The sequence below is a fragment of the Salvelinus alpinus genome, chromosome 6 (genome assembly GCF_045679555.1).
Source record: "Salvelinus alpinus chromosome 6, SLU_Salpinus.1, whole genome shotgun sequence".
Classification (NCBI taxonomy): domain Eukaryota; kingdom Metazoa; phylum Chordata; class Actinopteri; order Salmoniformes; family Salmonidae; genus Salvelinus; species Salvelinus alpinus.
The window spans coordinates 75,887,190-75,911,456 of NC_092091.1; the positions used below are offsets into that span (position 1 = coordinate 75,887,190).

The 24,267-nt window shown below is 41.3% G+C and overlaps 2 protein-coding genes and 1 long non-coding RNA gene across 3 annotated transcripts; 1 reads left to right on the top strand and 2 right to left on the bottom strand.

Annotated features, from left to right (window-relative positions):
- The first annotated feature begins 254 nt into the window (after positions 1-254).
- Positions 255-17,413, top strand: LOC139579320 (semaphorin-4F-like). The gene is made up of 14 exons (XM_071407882.1): positions 255-402; positions 1,793-1,926; positions 3,129-3,188; positions 6,008-6,106; positions 7,775-7,886; positions 8,022-8,132; positions 8,868-9,007; positions 9,150-9,331; positions 9,871-10,015; positions 10,245-10,449; positions 10,580-10,689; positions 10,827-10,969; positions 13,236-13,291; positions 14,018-17,413. The coding sequence occupies exons 1-14, from the start codon at positions 300-302 to the stop codon at positions 14,554-14,556; spliced, it is 2,139 nt and encodes a 712-aa protein (XP_071263983.1). The 5' UTR covers positions 255-299; the 3' UTR covers positions 14,557-17,413.
- A 958-nt stretch (positions 17,414-18,371) lies between these two features.
- LOC139579323 (uncharacterized) lies at positions 18,372-23,800 on the bottom strand. The gene is made up of 3 exons (XR_011675728.1): positions 23,312-23,800; positions 23,005-23,096; positions 18,372-18,904 (listed from the first exon to the last, which is right to left on the bottom strand). It is a non-coding gene; the product is annotated as an uncharacterized lncRNA (long non-coding RNA).
- LOC139579322 (erythroblast NAD(P)(+)--arginine ADP-ribosyltransferase-like) lies at positions 21,398-22,314 on the bottom strand. The gene has a single exon (XM_071407885.1). The coding sequence runs from the start codon at positions 22,149-22,151 to the stop codon at positions 21,594-21,596; it is 558 nt and encodes a 185-aa protein (XP_071263986.1). The 5' UTR covers positions 22,152-22,314; the 3' UTR covers positions 21,398-21,593.
- Positions 23,801-24,267: the final 467 nt, after the last annotated feature.

The following is a 24,267-nucleotide window of genomic DNA, read 5'->3' on the forward strand; positions in this document are numbered from 1 at the left end:
CGTTTAACACATTGTAATAGTTCTATTACATACTGTACTGCACCTGACCTGTAGGCTAAGTAGCCTATTATACCGTGTTAGAAATAGCACCAAATCGGACACCGAATGGGTAGGTGAGAATAACAAATACGCCGTATTTTGATACACTTGAACCGTACTTTTTTGTTTTCTTGGTTTCTGTAAGCGTTTCGTTCCCCCCTGTCCATCGTGTATTGACAGAACGCCCCGAGCGCACTTTTAATGACGCGTAACTGACACGCGCCGAAGAGTACTTGTGTCATCAACGGACATTCTTCCTGATGTCACTTCTCAACATGCGGACCACCTGTTTTATGGCCGTGATCTTGTATCTCACAACTGGTTCATCTCGTTGTCAAACACCAATTCCCAATGTTCACGGAGGTGAGTACAGTACAGTTGGACAAACGGTCTCTCTCTCTACATACAAAATGTATTGCAATTTTAAAATGTATCGCAATTCCTAATGGGTACGGTAACTTTAGGAAGGCTACAATCTAAATAGTCATAGCAATGCAAATGATGTTGCCTAGCAAACAAGTACATTTGTAAGAAGTCTATTATCAGCACCCAGTGTGGTTTTGGCAGGCTAATTTATTCATCTGGGAATGGAGATGGTTAATGACTTAATCCGACATTTAACCAGATGGGAAGGATGGAGGCATGGTGGAGAAACGCCCATTAAACAACACTTTTAAAATGACTGAAGACACGTGTGTCATTTCACTGCTGTTTTCACTAAGTACCCGGAATATAGCAGAGTGAGTATAGACTGGGGTTACAGTGTTATCCTAATTTTGCCTGCTTTCATGGATAGATAGGCCTAGGCTATAGGTCTTAGATTGTAGTACGGAGAATGTGGAGGTTTGAGATGCCCCACTCGTAGTGGTCTGTGTGTGTGTGTGTGTTAACACCCAATTGCAACAAGGAGCAGTTTACCGGACACATATTAAGCCTATGTCACGGACTAAATAGCAAACACAAAGGAGAGTTTAGCCCCAAAAGTGTCTACCTAAATCAGCATTGAGTGACTGGTGAGTAGGGGTTTATTTATTACGCTGATTCTGTTGCAAAACATTTCTTAAACGGAATGAAATGGGGAGGGACCTAACTGAATTTGTCCAATAGAAACCATTTTTTGTTGTTTGGACTAATTATTGCACCCCAACTGTGGGTAGCGGCCCACCGACCACAATAATATTTCTCAGTAGAGGAAGTGACACAATTACTGATGCTTAGAAATGGTTCAGTAAAAGTCCCTGTAAGTCAGTCTCATCCTTCACACATTCACTCAAAGATCTAGGTCAAATAAATGGGGTGGAGGAGGGGAGTATATTTTACGGAGCCCTGGTCCAAAGTAGTGCACTGTCGGAAATTGTCACGCCCTGACCTTAGAGAGCCTTTTTATGTCTATTTGGTTTGGTCAGGGTGTGTTTTGGGGTGGGCATTCTATTTTTGTTTTCTATGATTTTGTATTTCTATGTTTTGGCCGTGTATGGTTCTCAATCAGGGACAGCTGTCTATCGTTGTCTCTGATTGGGAACCATACTTAGGTATCCCTTTTCCCTCCTTTCAGTGTGGGAAGTTGTCTTTGTTTGTGGCACATAGCCTTAAGCTTCACGGTCGTTTTTGTATTGTTTATTGTTTTTGTCGGCGTCATCCTAATAAAAAGGAATATGTACGCTCACAACGCTGTGCTTTGGTCCAGTTCTTTCGACGGCCGTGACAGAAATATTTGGGGCACATCCCTAATGTTATGTCCTGTTCTCCTCAGGGGTAGGTGCAGTTCTGGGGGTGTCCAACACCAGCGTCCTCCTGCAAGACCCCATCTCTGAGACACTCTACCTGGGAGCCAGAGGCTCCATCCTGGCCCTGCACACCTCCAACCTCACCTGGAAACACCCATCAGTGAGAGAGAAAGGGAGGGAGAGACAGAGATAGTGGGGAGAGAGGGAGGGACAGGGACATAAGAGGGCGGAGGGAGAGACAGGGAGATAGGAGGGAGGGACAGGGAGATAAGAGGGGAGGGACAGGGAGATGGGAGGGAGGAGGGAGGGACAGGGAGATAAGAGAGTGGAGGGAGGGAGGGAGGGACAGGGAGATAAGAGGGCGGAGGGAGGGAGGGACAGGGAGATAAGAGGGGGAGGGACAGGGAGATGGGAAGGAGGGACAGGGAGATAAGAGGGGGGAGGGAGGGACAGAGATAGTGGGGAGAGAGGGAGGGACAGGGACATAAGAGGACGGAGGGAGGGACAGGGACATAAGAGGACGGAGGGAGGGACAGGGAGATAAGAGGGCGGAGGGAGGGACAGGGAGATAAGAGGGGAGAGACAGGGAGATGGGAGGGAGGGACAGGGAGATAAGAGAGTGGAGGGAGGGAGGGACAGGGAGATAAGCGGGTGAGGGACAGGGAGATAAGAGGGAGGGAGGGAGAGACAGGGAGATAAGCGGGTGAGGGACAGGGAGATAAGAGGGAGGGATGGAGGGACAGAGAGATAGGAGTGAGGGACAGGGAGATAATAGGGAGGGAGGGGGAGATAAGAGAGTGGAGGGAGGGAGGGACAGGGAGATAAGAGGGGGAGGGACAGGGAGATGGGACAGAGGGAAGGTGGGACAGGGAGATAAGAGGGGGGAGGGAGGGACAGGGAGATGGGAGGGAGGGACAGAGAGATTGGAGCCAGGGAAGGAGGGACAGGGAGATAAGAGGGGGAGGGACAGGGAGATGGGAAGGAGGGACAGGGAGATAAGAGGGGGAGGGAGGGAGATGGGAGGGGGGAGACATCTTCACTTGACTGTCTGTGTGTGCACGCTTATCTGTGCATATTTCCACTCTTGATCTTAGCCAACTGGCAGTGAAACGAGTGTGTATTTGTTTGTGTTTTCATGATGGGAGTATTCATGAACACAAAACCATAGAAAAACCTACGTCTTACCTGGGACAAACACTCTATGCCAGACATAGATTAAACCTAGTCCTGGACCACTTTCCCAATAGAGATTCTCCACTGACACTGCTTTTTAGTCCAGTACTGGGCTTAACCTGATGTTGAACTGTGTGATGTAACTGAATGTGTTTGTGTGTTCTCTCTCTTCCGTCTCCGTCTCTGCAGATTAAGTGGGAGGCAACAGAAGAGGAGAGGAAGTCCTGTATGGGTAAAGGCAAGAGAGAGGTGAGCAACGTGGGGTGCTCTTGATCTGTGTTTGAAGTGGCAAGAAAAGTGTGTGTGTGTGGTAAGAGGTGTCTCTGTGGCAGTGGAGGCTGGTGGGAGGAGCTATAGGAGGACAGGCTCATTGTAATGGCTGGAATGGAATTAATAGAATGGAGTCAAAAATGTGGTTTCCATATGTTTGATTTGTTTGATACCGTTCCATTATTTCCATTCCAGCCATTACAATGCGCCTGTCCTCCTATAGCTCCTCCCACCAGCCTCCATTGCTCTGTAGTGTATGTATGTGGTTAAAGGTGTTGGTGAGATGCTATGCTTCACACACAAAATGTAACACCATCACCTTTGCCTTTAGTCATACTCATCTATGTCATGATGTATGATACCGTTACCATAACGACTGCTTTACTGACTCTTCAGCTTCCTGTCAACAACACATCACATCCTGTATGTTTGGCTTTCAGATTACTTTTTACTTTGTATCTGGTCATCTTCAAAGACTGATAAACAGAACTAGAGGTCGAACGATTATGATTTGTCAACGCCGATACCGATTATTGGAGTACCAAAAAAAGCCGATACCGATTAATCGGCCAATTTTATTTATTTATTTGTAATAATGACAATTACAACAATACTGAATGAACACTTATTTTAACTTAATATAATACATCAATAAAATCAATTTAGCCTCAAATAAATAATGAAACATGTTCAATTTGTTTTAAATAATGCATAAACAAAGTGTTGGAGAAGAAAGTAAAAGTGCAATTTGTGCCATGTAAGAAAGCTAACGTTTAAGTTCCTTGCTCAGAACATGAGAACATATGAAAGCTGGTGGTTCTTTTTAACATGAGTCTTCAATATTCCCAGGTAAGAAGTTTTAGGTTGTAGTTATTATAGGAATTATAGAACTATTTCTCTCTATACGATTTGTATTTCATATACCTTTGACATTGGATGTTCTTATAGGCACTTTAGTATTGCCAGTGTAACAGTATAGCTTCCGTCCCTCTCCTCGCTCCTACCTGGGCTCGAACCAGGAACACATCGACAACAGCCACCCTCGAAGCAGCGTTACCCATGCAGAGCAAGGGGAACAACTACTCCAAGTCTCAGAGCGAGTGACGTTTGAAACGCTATTAGCGCGCCCCCCGCTAACTAGCTAGCCATTTCACATCGGTTACACCAGCCTAATCTCGGGAGTTGACAGGCTTGAATTCATAAACAGCAGAGCTGCTGGCAAAACGCACAAAAGTGCTGTTTGAATGAATGCTTACGAGCCTGCTGGTGCCCACCATCGCTCAGTCAGACTGCTCTATCAAATCAGAGACTTAATTATAACATAATAACACACAGAAATACGAGCCTTAGGTCATTAATATGGTCGAATCCGGAAACTATCATCTCAAACAAAACATTTATTCTTTCAGTGAAATACGGAACCGTTCCGTATTTTATCTAACGGGTGGCATCCATCAGTCTAAATATTCCTGTTACATTGCACAATCTTCAATGTTATGTCATAATTACGTAAAATTCTGGCAAATTAGTTCGCAATGAGCCAGGCGGCCCAAACTGTTGCATATACCCTGACTCTGCGGGCAATGAACGCAAGAGAAGTGAAACAATTTCACCTGGTTAATATTGCCTGCTAACCTGGATTTCTTTTAGCTAAATATGCAGGTTTAAAAATATATACTTCTGTGTATTGATTTTAAGAAAGGCATTGATGTTTATGGTTAGGTACACGTTGGAGCAACGACAGTCCTTTTTTGCGAATGCGCACTGCATCGATTATATGCAACGCAGGACACTAGTAATATCATCAACCATGTGTAGTTATAACTAGTGATTATGATTGATTGATTGATTGATTGTTTTTTATAAGTTAAGTTTAATGCTAGCTAGCAACTTACCTTGGCTTCTTACTGCATTCACGTAACAGGCGGTAGGTGGTTGGTGAGGCAGGTGGTTAGAGCGTTGGACTAGTTAACCGTAAGGTTGCATGATAGAATCCCTGAGCTGACAAGGTAAAAATCTGTCGTTCTGCCCCTGAACAAGGCAGTTAACCTACCGTTCCTAGGCCGTCATTGAAAATAAGAATGTGTTCTTAACTGACTTGCCTAGTTAAATAAATAAAGGTGTACATTTTTTTTGAATAATATATCGGCAAAATCGGCGTCCAAAATTACCAATTTACGATTGTTATGAAAACTATTAATCGGTCAACCTCTAAACAGAACCATGACTCACGTTAAATAGTCAGGGAGTTAGAGTTCTTGTTATCGCTACCGTTTTTTTCAATGGGAGTAATATGAAAACCAACCTTGGCCTGTATACATTGGGTTCCTTGCACCTGAGTTGAGCAACCATGCATTATACTACTGATTATAACCATATTTTATTGATCTGTTTAGAGCTAGGTTCTCCTGATCTAGGATCATGCTATCTACCCCAAATCCTAACCTTAGCCATTATGGTGAGGAATGTAAACTGACCTGAGATCTGTGTCTAGAGGCAACTTTATCCTGCTCTGTTATGGCCCTGTGCTAGGAAGGAGTTGCCAAACGTGCTTCAGCCTAGCTTAAACTAAAAGGCAATCAGGGACTTGAAAATGCCCCAAATATTCCTTATCCCAGGGCACTTGAACTGTTTCCTCATAGATCGTAAAGATCTATTTACTAGATACAAACAGGCTTACGTTTTCCCCCTCATCTCAAATGGCACCCTAGTCCCTATTCAGTGCACCACTTTTGACCAGGGCCTATAGGGGAGAATAGGACGCTGTTTGAGACATGTCTCTTTGTCTCCCTCTACAGGATGACTGTTATAACTACATCTGTCTGCTGGAGGTTCTGAAGGATGGAAGGATCTACGTCTGTGGCTCCTACGCCTACGATCCCCAGTGTGCTTTCATAGTCAGTCACGTTCTCTCTCCTCTGTCTCTTCTCATACTCTATACCTATATCATTTAGTATTATTATTATAGTCTACACCTAAAATATTATTATTATAGTCTACACCTATATTATTATTATACTCTACACCTAAAATATTATTATTATTATACTCTACACTTACAATATTATTATTATACTCTACACCTACATTATTAATATTATACTCTACACCTATATTATTATTATTATACTCTACACCTATATTATTATTATTATTAATATTGTTATTATTATACTCTACTCCTATATTATTATTATTATTATACTCTACTCCTATATTATTATTATATTATTATACTCTACTCCTACTCCTATATTATTATTATTATACTCTAATCCTATATTATTATTATTTATTATTATTATACTCTACTCCTATATTATTATTATTATTATTATACTCTACTCCTATATTATTATTATTATTATACTCTACTCCTATATTATTATTATTATTATACTCTACTCCTATATTATTATTATACTCTACGTCTATATTATTATTATTATACTCTACTCCTATATTATTATTATACTCTACTCCTATATTATTATTATTATACTCTACTCCTATATTATTATTATTATACTCTAGTCCTATATTATTATTATTATACTCTACTCCTATATTATTATTATACTCTACTCCTATATTATTATTATTATTATACTCTACTCCTATATTATTATTATTATACTCTACTCCTATATTATTATTATTATACTCTACTCCTATATTATTATTATTATACTCTAGTCCTATATTATTATTATACTCTACTCCTATATTATTATTATTATACTCCTATATTATTATTATTATTACACTACTCCTATATTATTATTATTATACTCTACTCCTATATTATTATTATTATACTCTAGTCCTATATTATTATTATTATTATTATACTCTACTCCTATATTATTATTATTATACTCTACACCTATATTATTATTATACTCTACTCCTATATTGTTTTTATACTCTACTCCTATATTATTATTATTATTATACTCTACTCCTATATTATTATTATACTCTACTCCTATATTATTATTATTATTATACTCTGCTCCTATATTATTATTATACTCTACTCCTATATTATTATTATTATTTTGATACACCTGCTAGATGCTCTTTAACTGTTGTGGTCAAATGCATGTTATTCATTCAATTCATGTATTTAGTTGATAGGCTTACACACGTGATGTTCACGTCACAGGAGGTGTGACCTTAATTGGGGAGACCAGGCTCGTGGTAATGGCTGGAGCGGATTCAGTGGAACCATATCGAATACATCAAATATATAGGTTTTGGTTTCCATGTTCCATTTGCGCCGTTCCAGCCATTATTATGAGCCATCCTACTGGGGCGGCAGGTAGCCTAGTGGTTAGAACGTTGGGCCAGTAGCCGAAATCCCAGAGCTGACAAGGTAAAAAATCTGTTGTTCTGCCCATGAACAAGGCACCCACTGTTCCCCGGGAGGCCGTCATTGTAAATAAGAATTTGTTCTTAACTGACTTGCCTGGTTAAATAAATAAAAATATATATTACATTTAAAATACCCTCAGCAGTCTCCACTGGTTCACATACTAAATATAGACTGTGTGTGTGTTCAGGACCCAGTGACGTTTGCCCTAGTAAAGGAAGAAGGTGACAAAGTGAAGATGGAGAATGGGAAGGGGAAATGTCCTTATGATCCCAGACAACCTCACACTGCTGTTACTGCAGGTTAGACACACACACACACACACACATGCTCTCACTCACTCACTCACACACACACACACACACACACACACACACACACACACACACACACACACACACTCACTCTATCACATCCTGTCTATGTGTGTACTGTAGATGGAGTGCTGTACACCGCCTCCCCTTCTAACTTCCGGGGCACAGAGTTTGACATCACCAGGGCAACAGGTCAACAGGTGCGCGTGCCTCCGTCCATCAACTGGCTCAGTGGTGAGACCCATCTGTCAATCACATACACTCCCAATGCATGATGGGAAATCTTTTTGTGGCGGTAGAATGAATTATGTGAGAAGTGGCGATGGAAACGTCTTTATGTGCTAGTATTGATGTAACAACCATCATATGGAAGTAAACTTGGAGTCATGCAATGGCATGTTGTGTGGTCCTCCCACTATGCCTCGGGAAATCATGCAGTTTATTAGGCTACAGATGAAATAACTGAAAGTGCAAAGTGATTTTGACGCTCTTTTTCCAATGAATATCGAGGGTCTTATTCTGGTGACATGATGACTGCAGTTTGACAAATAAAAATATTCTTGCTCTTATCCATAGTAATCTCATCATGTAGACTAGCCTTCCCACATTGTATCTGTGAGCTGTTGGCTGGAGCGCTCATGCCAAGACCAGAATATCTACATTTGCTATTTAACCTAACAGTTTTTGGGATTTAACTATCGGTACAGTTGAAAATGGAAACATTTAACTTTACATTTTTATTCGGTACATGAAAACTTAAGCAAAAAAATAATGTTTTGTGTGTCTACGTCATCACACATTGATTTTTATCCGCAAAAAGACAGTTTGGTGGAAACACCACTGATGAGAAAATGGGCAAGTTTGTCTGGGGCTACAAGGAAAATGTGAACCGTCGGGGGTGTTGAAGACTGGAGTTGGGAAGCACTACATATAATATGTCATTAATATGTCATTCTCTGACGAGTCCAGATCCAGAGTTTGTGAGTTCGGCCCTGGTCAGGGAGAGTCCTGGAGACGATGATAAAATCTACTTCTTCTTCACGGAGAACGCCAGAGAGTACGACCTTTATACCAAGGTCAGGGTCACACGGGTGGCCAGAGTCTGCAAGGTGAGATACATCTCTCTCTCTCTCTGTCTGTCTTTCCTCTCTTTCTCTCTCTCTCCCTCTATTTTGCTCGTGTGCTTTTTCTCGTGCTCTCTCTCCATCCTTCTCATCCCCCTCTCCCCCCATCCCTTTCCCTGTCTGCCAGGGAGACATGGGGGGCTCTAAGACCCTGCAGAAGCACTGGACCAGTTTCCTGAAGGCTCAGCTGGTGTGTCAGGACCGGGACAGTGGCCAGCGCTACACCGTCCTGACCCACACCTACCCCCTGGAACACCGCCTGGGAGACCCCAGCAGCACACACTTCTACACCCTCTTCACCTCCCAGGGGTAAGGGGGTGGAGAGGGGAAGAGAGGGGGGGGATAGAGATGGGGAGAGAGGGAGGTAGAGGAGGAGTAGAGATGGGGAGAGAGGGAGGTGGAGGAGGAGTAGAGATGGGGAGAGAGGGAGGTGGAGGAGGAGTAGAGATGGGGAGAGAGAGAGGGAGGTAGAGGAGGAGTAGAGATGGGGAGAGAGGGAGGTAGAGGAAGAGTAGAGATGGGGAGAGATGGAGGTAGAGATGGGGAGAGGGGAGGTAGAGGAGGAGTAGAGATGGGGAGAGAGGGAGGTAGAGGAGGAGTAGAGATGGGGAGAGGGAGGTAGAGGAGGAGTAGAGACGGGGAGAGAGGGAGGTAGAGGAGGAGTAGAGATGGGGAGAGAGGGAGGTAGAGGAGGAGTAGAGATGGAGAATGGGGTGGAGAGAGAATGAGAGAGAGGACAGATTGCGAGGGGAAGAGAGAGGAGAATCACTAAATATGAATATTATGTTACAATGACTCATACAGACGGCATTACTGTAATGAACATGGTAATGTGTGTGTGTGTTTAGGAAAGGAGAGCACGTGACAGCAGTGTGTGTGTACAGCCTGGCTGACATCACCAAGGTGTTTGCGACGGGAGGCTTCAGAGATATGAAGAGGAACTGTGTGAACAGTGGGAGCTCTGAGTCTGTACCCGACCCCCGACCTGGACAGGTATTCACCAGACTCACCTGGGTTGTATTTATTAGGGCATGCAATGGAAAACATTTTAAAAACGTTTTGCAACGGATAGCGAAAGTTAGTGCTTCTTTTGAAAATGAGTGTTTCTTTGTTATTGGACAAATCCACGTAGTCATTTTCCATTTAAGGGTTATTATCATATAGTGTCCTAGTATGTCCATCATCGTCATAACATGCTGAATTGTTCTCTGTTACCCCTCAGTGTATCAACGATGTCCTGAGAGCCCAGGGTTATAACTCCTCCTTCGACATGCCCGACCGCGTGCTGCAGTTTGTCAAGGAACACCCTCTGTTGACGGACACTGTGGATGCAGCGCCCCTTCTGGTGAGGAGGGGAACCATATACACCAGGATCACAGCCACCAACATCTCCAACAGTGATGCTGCCCTACTACATCTGGGAACAGGTGAGAGAGAGAAACGTGAAGTAATCAATAGACAAGGCAGTTAATTGACTATGCTGAACATTTCAGAAAATATTCTCATTTTGTGGTTGATTATGTTCTGTGGTGTGAATCGATGTGTGTTTTCACACAGATCAGGGAGAGTTGCACAGTGTGTCTATCGTTGGTCGTACTGCTACTCTGCTGCAGGAGATCCCTCTGACAACCTCAGTAGAGCCCGTCAACAACATCCTCATACACCAGGTATCAGACACACACACGCACACACACGCGCGCACACACACACTCACATGCACACGCACACGCGCACACACACACACACACATACAGACACACTCAGACAGACACACTGACATCTTTAACCCTTTGCCTCCTCCCAGGGCCATGTGGTGGTAGGCTCACCCTCCTCTCTGTCCCGTGTGCCAGTAGAGGGGTGCAGAGTGTACTCCAGCTGTCAGGTGTGTGCCCGGGCAGCAGGACTGGGTTGTGTGTGGGACGTCAACAAGAGAGCCTGTGTTGCGGAGTGAGTCTACATAGCATTCTCCTTGTGGTTGTTTGAGTCTCTCTCTTTCTCTCTCTCTCTCTGAATTCAATTCAAGGGCTTTATTGGCATGGGAAACATATGTTAACCTTTCACGAGTATCAATCCCGGATCCGGGAGCACCCCCCACCCCCCACACACTGATTAGCATAGCTAGCATAGCTTCAGAAGTAGATAGTAGCATCTAAATATCATTAAATCACAAGTCCAAGACACCAGATGAAAGATACAGATCTTGTGAATAAAGCCACCATTTCAGATTTTTAAAATGTTTTACAGGGAAGACAAAATATGTAAATCTATTAGCTAAACACGTTAGCAAAATACACCACTATTCTAACTCCATCAGTTTCTTACTCCTTCAGGTGCTATCACCAATTCGGCTCAACTAAGATATTGATAGCCAATAACCTATAAAAAAAACCATCAGATGACAGTCTGATAACATATTCATGGTATAGGATAGTTTTTGTTAGAAAAAAGTGCATATTTCAGGTAGAAATCACAGTTTACAATTGCACCGACCATCACAAATCGACTAGAATTACTAGATAGAGCAACGTGTATGACCAATTTACTCATCATAAAACATTTCATAAAAATAGACAAAGCATAGCAATGGAAAGACCCAGTTCTTGTGATTTCAGACCATATTTCAGATTTTCTAAGCGTTTTTCAGCGAAAACACAATAAATCGATAAGTTAGCATACTACATGTGCAAACGTTACCAGAGCATCGATTCCAGCCAAAGAGCGCTATAACGTAACCACCGCCAAAAGATATTAATTTTTTCACTAACCTTCTCAGAATTCTTCCGATGACACTCCTGTAACATCATTTTACAACATACATATACAGTTTGTTCGAAAAGGTGCATATTTAGCCATACAAAACCGTGGTTACACAATGAAAATACTAGGAAATCAAGCCTCAATATGTCTGACGTCATCTATCAGAGTGATCTAGTTTAATTAAAAGCTAATCATATACTTGACTAAAAAATACAGGGTTGACAGGAATCGAAAGACAAATTAGTTCTTAATGCAACCGCTGATTTACATTTTTAAAATTATCCTTACTTTTCAATACAGGGTTCGCCAAGTGAAGCTATACCAAAGCTATACCAAACAAAATGGCGAAATATGCGTTTAAAATATTTCGACAGAACAACAATTTATCATATTAAATATTGCTTACTTTGAGCTGTTCTTCCATCATATTCTTGGGCAATGTATCCTTTCTATGTTATAAACGTCTTTTGGTCGATAGATGTCCTCTGTCCTTCGAAATATCCACTAACGATCGAACGGGACACCAAAACGTGTCCAAAGTTTCAGAGTGCACAACAAAGAAATTCCTCAAAATCGCACTAAACGGATATAAATTGCTATAAAACGGTTTAAATTAACTACCTTATGATGTTTCTAAGTCCTATATCGAATTAAATTACAGACGGATACATTTCAAGTTGATAACCGAGCCTGTGAAAATGGCGTCCGGAGGTCCCATCCTGCGTAAGGGCGAGCGTCGAAAGGGGGGCTACTCTCACTCCTTGGTCTTTTATAACCTCTGAGAGCTACCTAGAAGGCCCATTCCACTTCTCATTGGTTACTGACATCCAGGGGAAGGCGGGTGCAGTTCGTGTCGTTCCATAGGATAGACAGAGACCTTAAAAACTGATCTGAAACCAGAGCTTCGCTCTCAGACCTTTCACTGTCTGTCATGGATTTCGCTGTAGAAAGTGTTCTGGGTCACCCACAGACATAATTTCAACGTTGTATGAAACTAGAAGGTGTTTTCTATACAATATAATTAATAATATGCATATTGTACGAGCAAGAATTGAGTACTAGGCAGTTTAATTTGGAGACGACAAAATGCTAATTCGGAACAGCACCCCCTGTAGTCGCAAGAAGTTTTAAGGCCCTCCTTGGTAGGCCTATCTCTCTGTCTCTATTTCTGTCTCTGTCTCCCACTTTCTGTCTCTGTCAATTCAATTTAAGGGGCTTTATTGGCATGGGAAACATATGTTTACATTGCCAAAGGAAGTCAAATAGATAATAAACAAAAGTGAAATAAACAATAAAAAGTTTACATTTAACAGTACACTCCAAAAGAATAAAGACATTTTAAGTGTCATATTATGTCTAAATATACAGTGTTGTAATGATTCCTTCTTTTCAAACTAGTTGTTTCACTGTCACCATCACATCTCACCATCTCTCTTTCTTCTTTCTCTGTCCTCAGCTCTCCAGTGCAGAGGAAGTCAGAGGACCCTTTGAATGTGTGTGGCACTGGAGAGGGTGAGTATGAACACTATTCCACTATTAAACAGGTGGATTTTAATTGTAGTGCTAAAGGCGTCCTACAGACCCTTGTTTGATTCCAGGCTGTATCACAACCGCCCGTGACTGAGAGTCCCATAGGGCGACGCACATTTGGCCCAGCATCGTCTGGTGTAGGGTTTGGCCGGGGTAGGCCGTTATTGCCAATAAGAATTTGTTCTTAAACTGACTTGTCTAGTTAAATAAAGGTTTAAAAAAAAATATATATCATTTTTATATTATATAATTATATCAATTATATTCCACTATTACCCATGCATAAGGTTCTTATATCACATCTAGTCCACTATTAAACATGTTTTAGGCCCTTATATAACATCTATTCCACTATTAAACATGCATAAGGTTATTATATCACATCTATTCCACTCTTAAAAACGTATAAAGCCCTTATCACATGTTCCACTATTAAACATGCATACAGCCCTCATACCACATCTATTCCACTATTAAACGCATCCACCAAATCTACTACATTTCCAAACAGAATTAGGACGATCTCTCGCTCTCGCTCTTCCTCTCATCTTGTAACTCCCTCCTCTTGCCCATCTCCCATACTTCCTATCTCTCCCTTTCTCTCTCTTTTACTCTCCATCCTTCCTTCTCACTCCTCCTCTCCCTCCAACTCCTCTTTCTATCTCTGCTTCTGCCTCTCTCTGTCCTCCCTCCCCCTTCCCATCTCAGGTCGTTGTTCCCCTGTGGTGAAAGAGCTGCGTGTGAAGAAGGGCCTGGTGGTCCTCCTCCCCTGTGACCACCCCCATCTCTCCCCTCTCCCCTGCGTCTGGGAGCACCCCCAGGGCCGCCACACCCAGCAGCACCACTCCCACCTGGAAGTCACCGTCTCTGGATCCAGCCTGGGCCTCTACTCCTGCCGCTGCTCAGCCCAGGGTGATTATTCCTGGGGTAGCGAACCCTGCCTCACAGCCTCCTACCAGCTCACCATGGAGGACCTCAGTGTCGAAGGCAAGGTGGACCCGGGGCTGTGGAGATCACCGGTATGGGTGTACATCTCCTGTGTCCTGCTGGGGGTGCTGGTTGGAGCTTTAGGAGCCACTGTGTTCCTGAAGAGGCTGTGCTGGAGAGCAGCCCAGCACACCCCATTAGAGGACAGAAATGGGAGGGGAGTCAATCAAAGACAGCAGGGGCAGGGTCCCACCTGCTATGAGAATAAGCTGGTGATGAGTGACACGCCGGTCGGCCAATCGGGAGAGTGCGTTTTGTGAAGCGATGTCCAGAATTGACTTAATTGAAGGAAGTGGTTTGCCAGGTACCGCTTACAGACTGCTCTCTCTGACACTTTCTTTCTTTCTGTGTCTCTGTCTCTCTCTCTGTGTCTCTTCCCGTGTCTCTCTCTCTGTGTTTCTCTCTGACTCTCTCTCTCTGTATCTCTATGTGTCTCTGTGTTGCTCTCTATGTGTCTCTCTGTCTCTCTCTGTGTCTCTCTCTCTCTGTGTCTCTCTCTCTCTGTCTCTCTCTCTCTGCTTCTCTGTAACCAGGTTTCCATCCAACCTTTTTACGCGAGTAAAACATGTCACGACAGGCCTGATGGAAACAGCACATTTTTGGGTAAACTTTCCAAATGTCGACAAAACAAAATACGCTGGACAAGGTGGGATGGTTTTGTGTTGGTAAAATGAATTATGTGAGACATGGCGGTGGAAACACCGCCTTTATAGACAAATATTGATATAATAACCATCATATCGATGCGATGACATGTTGTGTTGTCCTCCCACTCCAACTGGGGAAAGCATGCAGTTTATTAGGCTACAGATGAAATGGAGCCATTCCCACAATGCACTGTAAATTAGTAACATGCTGTTGAGTTGTTATACATTTTCACAAGTCTGGACATGTCTACTGTCCTTCTTACTGAACATCCCCCTCCTCCCAAGTCAATACCACCCTCATCCACCCTCCCTTCTTAAATGCCAAATACAATACGTCATATTGAGACAGTGGCTTCAACAAATGTAAAAATAAAAATACTTAATGAATGTCCCTAATGTGGGTTTGAGTGGGGTGTCTCCTCTCTCACTACTAGCTATTATATCATTCAGTGTTGTTTTAAATGTCAGAGCCTTGTCTGCTACACGTTCCTGCACCATTACAAGGTTTTCTGTCTGCTTGGCCTTTGTAACAATCGATCTGACAATAGCTACAGCTAACCACTCAGTTGCTGAATATCCCATAACACGTAAATATACCTGGCTCTGTCCATACTGGTCTTTTTTCTGTCCCTTTGAATAAACCTCAACCACAACATTACATAATACTGTCATGTGTTCAATAGTATCTCTAACAATTTCTGCCTTGAGATCATGTAAATTCTGCCATGAGATAATGTAAATTATACCATGAGATCATTTGAATTATACCTTGAGGTTTTAGGCTATTGTTCCAGCCCAGCACTAAAATACCCCATACAACTAGTTAAAGCCACTGTCTGCAAGGTGTCCAGTAATTTCACATACTGAAATATACCCCTTAATTGTGAATAATATGACTCGTTTTGAATACCTTTATGTAATTGTCTTACTTTATTATAGCCCCCATAAATGTAGTACATGTTTCTACAAATGTGCTTGTTGTTATGTAATCTGAGACTTATTTAGAGCCTCATATCAATATCATGGGATGTCATTCCTTTAGCACCACAGGTATAGCATAGAAATCAAGTGGTCGTTCTGATATTTCACCATTTCTTTATTTTTACTTTGGATGATGTGCATATTGTTTTCTAGGTATTATTACTGCACGTTTGGAGCTAGAAACACAAGCATTTCACCGCACCTGCGATAACATATGCAAATCTGTGTACACGACCAATACAGTTTGATTTGATGTGCTAGTTTTATGTGAAAATCTCGTAGCATGCATTTGTTCCATTGTTTGCATTGTTGTTGGTGGCCCATTCAATCATAGATGGTATACAACATAGTTACAGTAAATATTGTTACTGTAAATGCTACAGTATATATTGTTACAGTAAATGATAGTGTAAATATAGTAACAGTAAATGCTACAGTACATATAGTTACAGTAAATGCTACAGTACATATAGTAACAGTAAATATAGTTACAGTTAATATAGTTACAGTTAATGCTACAGTACATATAGTTACAGTAAATGCTATATATGACCAGGCTTGGGTTCAAATACTATTTGAAATATTTCAAATACTTTGAGTGGTTTCTTTAATCTGCCAGGTGTGCAGGATTTGCACTTTTGGGACTTTCCTTTTGATTCCATTGCAGCAAGCATGCTCAATCAAGCACAGCTAAGGTACTTGAACCCAGGTCTGTATGCAACCTATGGTGAAGTTGTTGGTACTGTAGCAGTTGTTTCGCATTAGGCTTCTCCCAATGTGGGCATTACATTATGGAGCCTCGTACATATTTGTAGAAACAAAAGAAAGAAAGGTGGGGAACTTCCAGTGATGTGTTCCTGTGGGAACACTGGAAAACAAATTGGAACATGAATTGCATCATTCCAGTCATGAGAGTATCCCAAAGTTGAAGGGTTTATTGTTCCCCTCACCATTCTCTAGAAGTCACCCTCTGAGTTTCGTCAGCAACACGTGACAACAGAGGGCTCACCGAGCGAGTTGGTAGGGGCAAGGGGGTGATTTGGGATTCACCATCGCTCTCTGTCTGCCTGTCTGTCTCTCTGTCTGCCTGCCTGTCTGTCTGTCTGCCTGTCTGTCTCTCTGTCTGTCTCCCTGATTCTCTCTTTGTCAATCTCTCTCTCTATTTCTATCTCTCTCGGTCAATAACTCTAGCCAGTGTTCCAGACATCTGATTTGAGCGGTTAATCTGATTTAAGATGTAACGTAGCCTGCGCACTGTGGAGCAAGACAGTCCTTATTTGGCCGATGGTGAAAGGTCATGTGACAGCTGAAAGTATTTCTAGGACATTATTATGATTATTATTATTATATGCCATGTTGCCTTATGTTGCATTTTGACATATTTGTTTACAAAATTCTGAAAGTTTTTACATTATTTTGAATGTTTGAAAAATATATTTTTTTTTTCTACACAATGCAGGAAAAACAGTAAAAGTTCCTTCAATGCCAACTGGTAGTTTCCAGTATCTCTTTACTGAACAACTAATTAATTGACTCATTCATTAGTTAATCGTGTGTCATGGCCTAAGTCTCTCAAAAGTGGAGGAGGCTTCAGTGGAAGTTTAACAAAGACATGTGAATGTAATAATGCAGAATGTTTTTCTTTATTAATGTTGGCAGTAGCTGCAAGCATCCCCTATGGAGTCCGTTACACAGGGTACTACAAGTCTATTGACTTACATCTTAATATCTGTGTCCTGATGTCAGAATGTAACAATAGTGACCCACTAACTGATTAAAATATAACTAACAGATATTGAAAATATATTTGTATAACAAAATATATTTGTTAAAAAAAAGTTTAAGAAAGCAGAAGTCGACTTGTTTGATTAAAACATCTTGACGGAAAATGAACCAAGATGAATGTATCTCTCAAAAAGATATGGACCACGCACATGACTCAATAGTTTGCTGTATTCACACAATATAAGTTTACCCTGGATGTACAATTTAGAGTTGAATGAACTTGTATACTAATATGAGGTTATGTTAACTAAATTTCTCGTGTTGACATAACTTAAAATTTTAAGGCAGTGGGTTATAACATTTTACAGTGTTGGTATTGATAGAAGCTGTAGACAGAGGAACCATCTAGATGACAGATTTCAGTAAATGTAAGATGTCATATTAAGAACTTAAATCTCAATGCAAATAGGTACGGATATTGCTCATCTGTTTCTCCACATACGGCAAAGTAGTAGAATCATTATCTGATTCCTAACAGGGGCTTGATCTGTATTTACACTAAAGCACAGATCACTTAAATATGTTGCACTTTTCAGTTTGAAAACAACTTTGCACCACAGGTCTTTGACTGTGTTTCTATTTTTCACTTCCTCAATTTTAAATTTCTCATAAGGGGGAATCAAAACCTCTGGCTCAAGTGACCCCATGATCGTATATTTTTCCACAGAGGCACCATAGCATGTTTCAATTTCAAAACAATTTTCAGTTCCAAAATCTGCAGCAAGAGTCTGAGAAGTAGAGGTTGAGAGGAATTTGCCAAATCTAATTTCTTGATTTAATTAACCCTTGTAAACACGTTTGGTTCCACGATATACGGTTTTCAAATATTCATTGGGATAATTTTTTTCTTTCAGAATACGTATGGCTCAGACAGCAGAAATTGCCATGCATAGAACTCAAATGTTTTTGCTTTGTATTTATCTTTTCCCACACAAACTGCATCATTGAGTGTTTTGTATAAAGCACCTGTGTACAACTTCATTGGAAGAATATGTTTAACTGTAAATTCCCCATCAGCTTTTTTGTTGTCAGGAGCATCATAATGGTGTGTCCAACGAGTCCCGAAGTCGGCCGTATTGGCTGTAATCTCGTCTTTCAGGTACACTTTCACCTTAGTCAACATAGCTGGAACACAGCCCTTGTATGCATCATCCACAGATGAAAGTGCCATGTCCAGAACGGTGTCAGGCCTCACCTTGGAGAGGAGAAAAAGGATTTAGCTATTTCACCTTTTTAGGATTTAAAAGATTTAACATTCAGTTAGGGTATGTGACATGTGCACACACACACAAACATACCATTCCATCGACCATACGGAAGGTCAATGAGAAGACAGCCCACACTACAAACGTCACCATCTTCACTGCAATCTAGAGTATACTCAAAGATGATCCTAGTTATCATCAGGTTACAGCTCTCTGGTGCTTGTGGCTGTGATGTTACCAAGTTGCCTTCAGTTTGGTGCACCTCCCTCCCTCCGGACAGTCATTTATCCTGTATCTGCTATTTGCATAGATAAAATGCCACTTCAGTACAGGTCTCACTCATACAATACAAACTCTCGTGCCGGTCGCCCATTGGCTGTTTTTAATAGTTAGTTTTGAATCTGTTGGTCTTATTCCTCTGCCCTTTTGTGGAAATTGAGCGTTGCCCAAGGAATATGGAAGACTGACATGTACATGCCACTTCACATCATGTTTACTCCATAACTCTACACCGAGTAGGACTAGTTTTATGCTGTATTGTAGCTGAGCTTCTACTGTTGTCAGTACTCAATGTTTGTTTTAGCTCGTTGCCTCTAAATAAATAAAACAGCATAAAATAACTTTGAAATCTAGTTTTTGAGTGCTGACACGAATTATTCTTATGTTTTAACTGACATTGCTTCTAGACACTCACCTATGCCCAATTACAAAAAGTAATGTATGAACAACTAATTGTAACTCTAATGTCCCTAGGCGATGTTTAACTTGGGTATCTTCTCTCTAACTCACTCATGACCATGATCCCCTTCACACTACTTGAACAATTTCAGGCTTATTCACTATTTAAATCCTAAAATCTCATAGAATGCATTTGCTCTACGGTTTACATTGCTGTTGGTGGCCCATTCAATCTTAGCTGGTATATACTTTTAAAGAAGACTGTGGCATTAAGACTTTTGATGATAAGTTGATGATATGCTGAATGTAGTGTTTTTATTGCTGGGCTGGAACAATAGCCTGCATCTGTAGCTCTCCAGGACCAGGTGAGGTGACCACTGAGAGTGGTAGCTAAAAATAGTTGTTATAGTCTGTTATAGTCATGAAATGTAGTCTGTTTTATGCATGAAATGCTGGCCCCTTCTGGTAGTTGTGGAGAATGCACAATGTCGACTGTTATCTTTGAATCCCATTGAACTGCTTTAATCATGCTCAATGATGCTTTATTGATGCTACAGGGCAAGTGCTGAAAATGTATGATAAAAACATAATTAACTCTAAATTACACCACATTAGATAATACATTTTTCCATGTAGGCACAGTTACAGTAAATGCTACAGTAAATATAGTTAATGTAAATATAGTTACAGTTAATGCTATAGTAAATATAGTTACAGTTAATGCTGCAGTAAATATAGTTACAGTTAATGCTGCAGTACATATAGTAACAGTTAATGCTACAGTAAATATAGTTACAGTAAATGCTACAGTACATATAGTTACAGTAAATGCTACAGTACATATAGTTACAGTAAATGCTACAGTAAATATAGTTACAGTTAATGCTTAATATGATCAGACCTGGGTTCAAACACTATTTGAAATCTTTCAAATACTTTGAGCATTTTATTTAACCTGCCTGGAGTGCCAGATGGGCAGAGTTTGCACTTTGGGGACTGTTATATTGCTTCCATTGCAACAGGCAAACTAAATTAAACGCAGCTAAAGTATTTGAAAATATTCCAAATAGTATTTGAACCCAGGTGTGTATATAAACTGTGATGAAGTTGTTGGTAGCAGGATTTCTATATTAGATTTCTCCCTGTGTCTCCCTGTCTTACATTATGGAGCAAAGGACCTGGCAGAAGAAGAACAATGTGAACATACAGTATATAACACAGGTCTACAGTGATGGGGGAATCCACAGGGAACAACCAAGCACAAGCAACCCAGCCTGTTTCGTTTCACTCTCTGAATGAGAGAGAGCTTCATTGACTAACATACAGTTCGACTGCTGTATTTTCCTATACAGCTTTACAATTCAGATTGCTCTGGAACCCTACACTCTCCAGTTTGAAGAGAGATTTACAGTTAAGAACATTCTGGCTTTTTTCCTTTTTGGTAATTTTGAACATCTCAAAAGGTGGAATCAACACCTCCTTCTCCTTTTCTCCCATCTCTGGGTAGGACTTGAGATAAGCTCCTGCATGTCAGGTTTTGGCCAGGACTGTTCAGGTTTTGGTCACTAGATGTCCCCATTGCACCTTTTTTGTACCTTTTGTTTTTCCTTGCTCTAATTATTGTTTGCACCTGTGTGTCGTTCCCTTGTTAGTATTTAAACCCTGTGTGTTCCTCAGTTCCTTGCTCAGTGTTTGTATGTTAGCACCCAGCCCCAGCCCAAGCCTTGTTCTGAACATATGATTCTCTTATTGGATTTCCCAGAGGTTCTCTGGTTTAGTTCTTGTGTATTTTTGAGTAGTCTTTTGAGGTTTGTTTTTTCCCTGCGGTTTTTACCACTTTGTGGAGTTTCTTTGTATTTTGGAGGATATCCATTTTGTGCTTCTTGGCTTTATGTTTGGACATTGTGGATTTAGATTCTTTGCCTGAAGATTTTGTTCTTTAATTAAACCACCATCTCTAGTACTGCTGTGTCTGCCTCATCTTCTGGGTTCTGACGATTATTAGTGACTGTTTCTCGCACCGGGTCCTGACACTGCACATGTCTTTATCTCAAAGCAGGACTTCTCTCCAAAATGTGTCAAGTTCTTTAGGAAAGAGCTCGAGGCAAAGAAGCCGAATCTTATTAGTTGGTTAACTTTACAGCCAAACTCCATGTTGGTTCTCCGGTATGTGGTGTGACAGCCCTGTTGGTTTTCTTTCAGGAGGCGAATGGCGTCAGTCAGCAGGAAATGCAGGGAGTGGAACTGGAAGGAGGTTGTATACTCTGCTCTGTTGGTCCGGACTGCTTGGTTGAACACTGGGTATATCTGAGTTTGACCTCCTGAGTAAGCACAGATAGCCTTGATATGATCATGTGTAAGTCTGTCTTTAGAATTGGACTTGGACTTGTCCTTTTGGAATCGTTTCTCCACATTATTTGCACATCCTTCTGCCTTCACCCAGGCTTGTTTGAAAATCGCTACATTGCTAATTTCATGTTCCAGATATTCCTTCTGCACCTTGTTGTACATTTGTTCAGTGCAGCCGTTGTACACGTCGTCAACACAGTAAGGGACCATGTCTAAGTGTACATGTCGTCAACACAGTAAGGGACCATGTCTAAGTATACATGTCGTCAACACAGTAAGGGACCATGTCTAAGTATACATGTCGTCAACACAGTAAGGGACCATGTCTAAGTATACATGTCGTCAACACAGTAAGGGACCATGTCTAAGTATACATGTCGTCAACACAGTAAGGGACCATGTCTAAGTATACATGTCGTCAACACAGTTAGGGACCATGTCTAAGTGTACATGTCGTCAACACAGTAAGGGACCATGTCTAAGTGTACATGTTGTCAACACAGTAAGGGACCATGTCTAAGTATACATGTCGTCAACACAGTAAGGGACCATGTCTAAGTATACATGTCGTCAACACAGTAAGGGACCATGTCTAAGTATACATGTCGTCAACACAGTAAGGGACCATGTCTAAGTATACATGTCGTCAACACAGTAAGGGACCATGTCTAAGTATACATGTCGTCAACACAGTAAGGGACCATGTCTAAGTATACATGTCGTCAACACAGTAAGGGACCATGTCTAAGGGTGTGCTGGAATTGAGACCAGGCTGACGGAGATGAACCTTCAGAGAATACGGAGGGGAAAAACAGCCCAAAAACAAGAGAAATGGTTTATGAAAATGTTTAACTGCAGCGATCTTGTTCACAGATGAACTATAGCACGACCATATGCTGGTAATACCCTTTCATAACAAGGTTCTCATCTCAAAATCCTATAGTTCTATAGAACAAACAGAAGTTGATGCTGGATTGTGAGCAATGCTGAAAAGGCCGATGTGCTAAAACACTTCCAGAAGTAATCTTCTAGTTCTATGTTACAGATTGAGAGATCCTCTTACCATCTTGGAGTCCACACCCAGAGTCCAAGCATGGAAGACACACAGCACAGCAAAGGTTAGGATGTTTTCTCTCCTCATGACTTCAACAGGTCCTGTAGTAAAACAACATGTAGAGGAGACCATACCAATCAGCATAACAATACCCAACATGATACAACATAGCTTTAATATTATTCACTTTTAATAAATAACAAAATGGGACTAATTGCAATAGCACCATATAGGAGCTGATAGTAAACGCAAACATACTGGCAATCATTATATTCATTATAAAAATAGCTTATAATGATCTGGTAGTTGAACTTACCAGACTGGAGCACGACAGAGGTTGTTTTGTATTGTTCAGCTTCAGGACTTGTGTTTTGCAGACTGTCTGATAGCATCTACTTATACCAGGTTAGAGAAATGACTTCACAAGCAGACATAACCACAAACCATATTCCCACACTGAAGCACCAAGTTGATACGTGAACAAAGTCATGCAGACCTTGTGCGGTAAGTCAGTTGTCATGGTTGTCATGGACAACTGACTGACCACATGGTGCAGGGGTTGACTAGCTGTTTCCCTCTAACAGGTATCTTTTTCTGATATTTTTAAACAGTAGATGTTATGACAGTTAACCTGTGGATAGACAGTATATGTTATGACAGTTAACCTGTGGATAGACAGTAGATTGTATGACAGATAGCCTGTCGATAGACGCTAGATGTTATGACAGTTAACCTGTGGATAGACAGTAGATTGTATGACAGATAGCCTGTCGATAGACAGTAGATGTTATGACAGTTAACCTGTGGATAGACAATATGACGCCCATTTGTTGCTGCGTGTAACTCCACTGCAATATAGTTGGCCTGGAACGAGACAGCTCTCTCCTCGTTGTGGTTGATAGATTGAGCATTACTGAGCTCTGACATCAGACACAGGAAACTACTAACCCTGCTGCTGCTCTCCCTCCCACCTCACTCTGACAGCCACAGTTTCCTGTTATCTCTCTGGTTTTCCAGCCTACTTATTAATGTTTGGCCTCAAGTCTATTTCAAAGCCATGACTGAGTGTTACTTCTCTGTAAAACTATGTCTATAATTATGACTCATTTTAAAGTCAACAATAGGATGTTCTATATGTCCTACCTGCATGTAAGTGGACTGACAGTGTTGAACAGATTCGCCACAGAGCTTTTAGCTTCCTATTTGAGCTGTTAGTTGCTAGGGGGTGCTGCTCCTGCTTACCATTTTAAACCAATCAGAGAACAACTTGAG

What these genes read in the sequence shown, in the direction of transcription:
- LOC139579322 (XM_071407885.1), bottom strand. Translation starts at nt 22,151, where the DNA reads ATGGTCCCTTACTGTGTTGACGACGTGTACAACGGCTGCACTGAACAA.
- LOC139579320 (XM_071407882.1), top strand. Translation starts at nt 300, where the DNA reads ATGTCACTTCTCAACATGCGGACCACCTGTTTTATGGCCGTGATCTTG. An exon ending in TGGGTAAAGGCAAGAGAGAG is followed by an intron (nt 3,189 to 6,007) that starts GTGAGCAACGTG and finishes CTCCCTCTACAG; the next exon opens with GATGACTGTTATAACTACAT. An exon ending in TGTGTGTGGCACTGGAGAGG is followed by an intron (nt 13,292 to 14,017) that starts GTGAGTATGAAC and finishes TTCCCATCTCAG; the next exon opens with GTCGTTGTTCCCCTGTGGTG.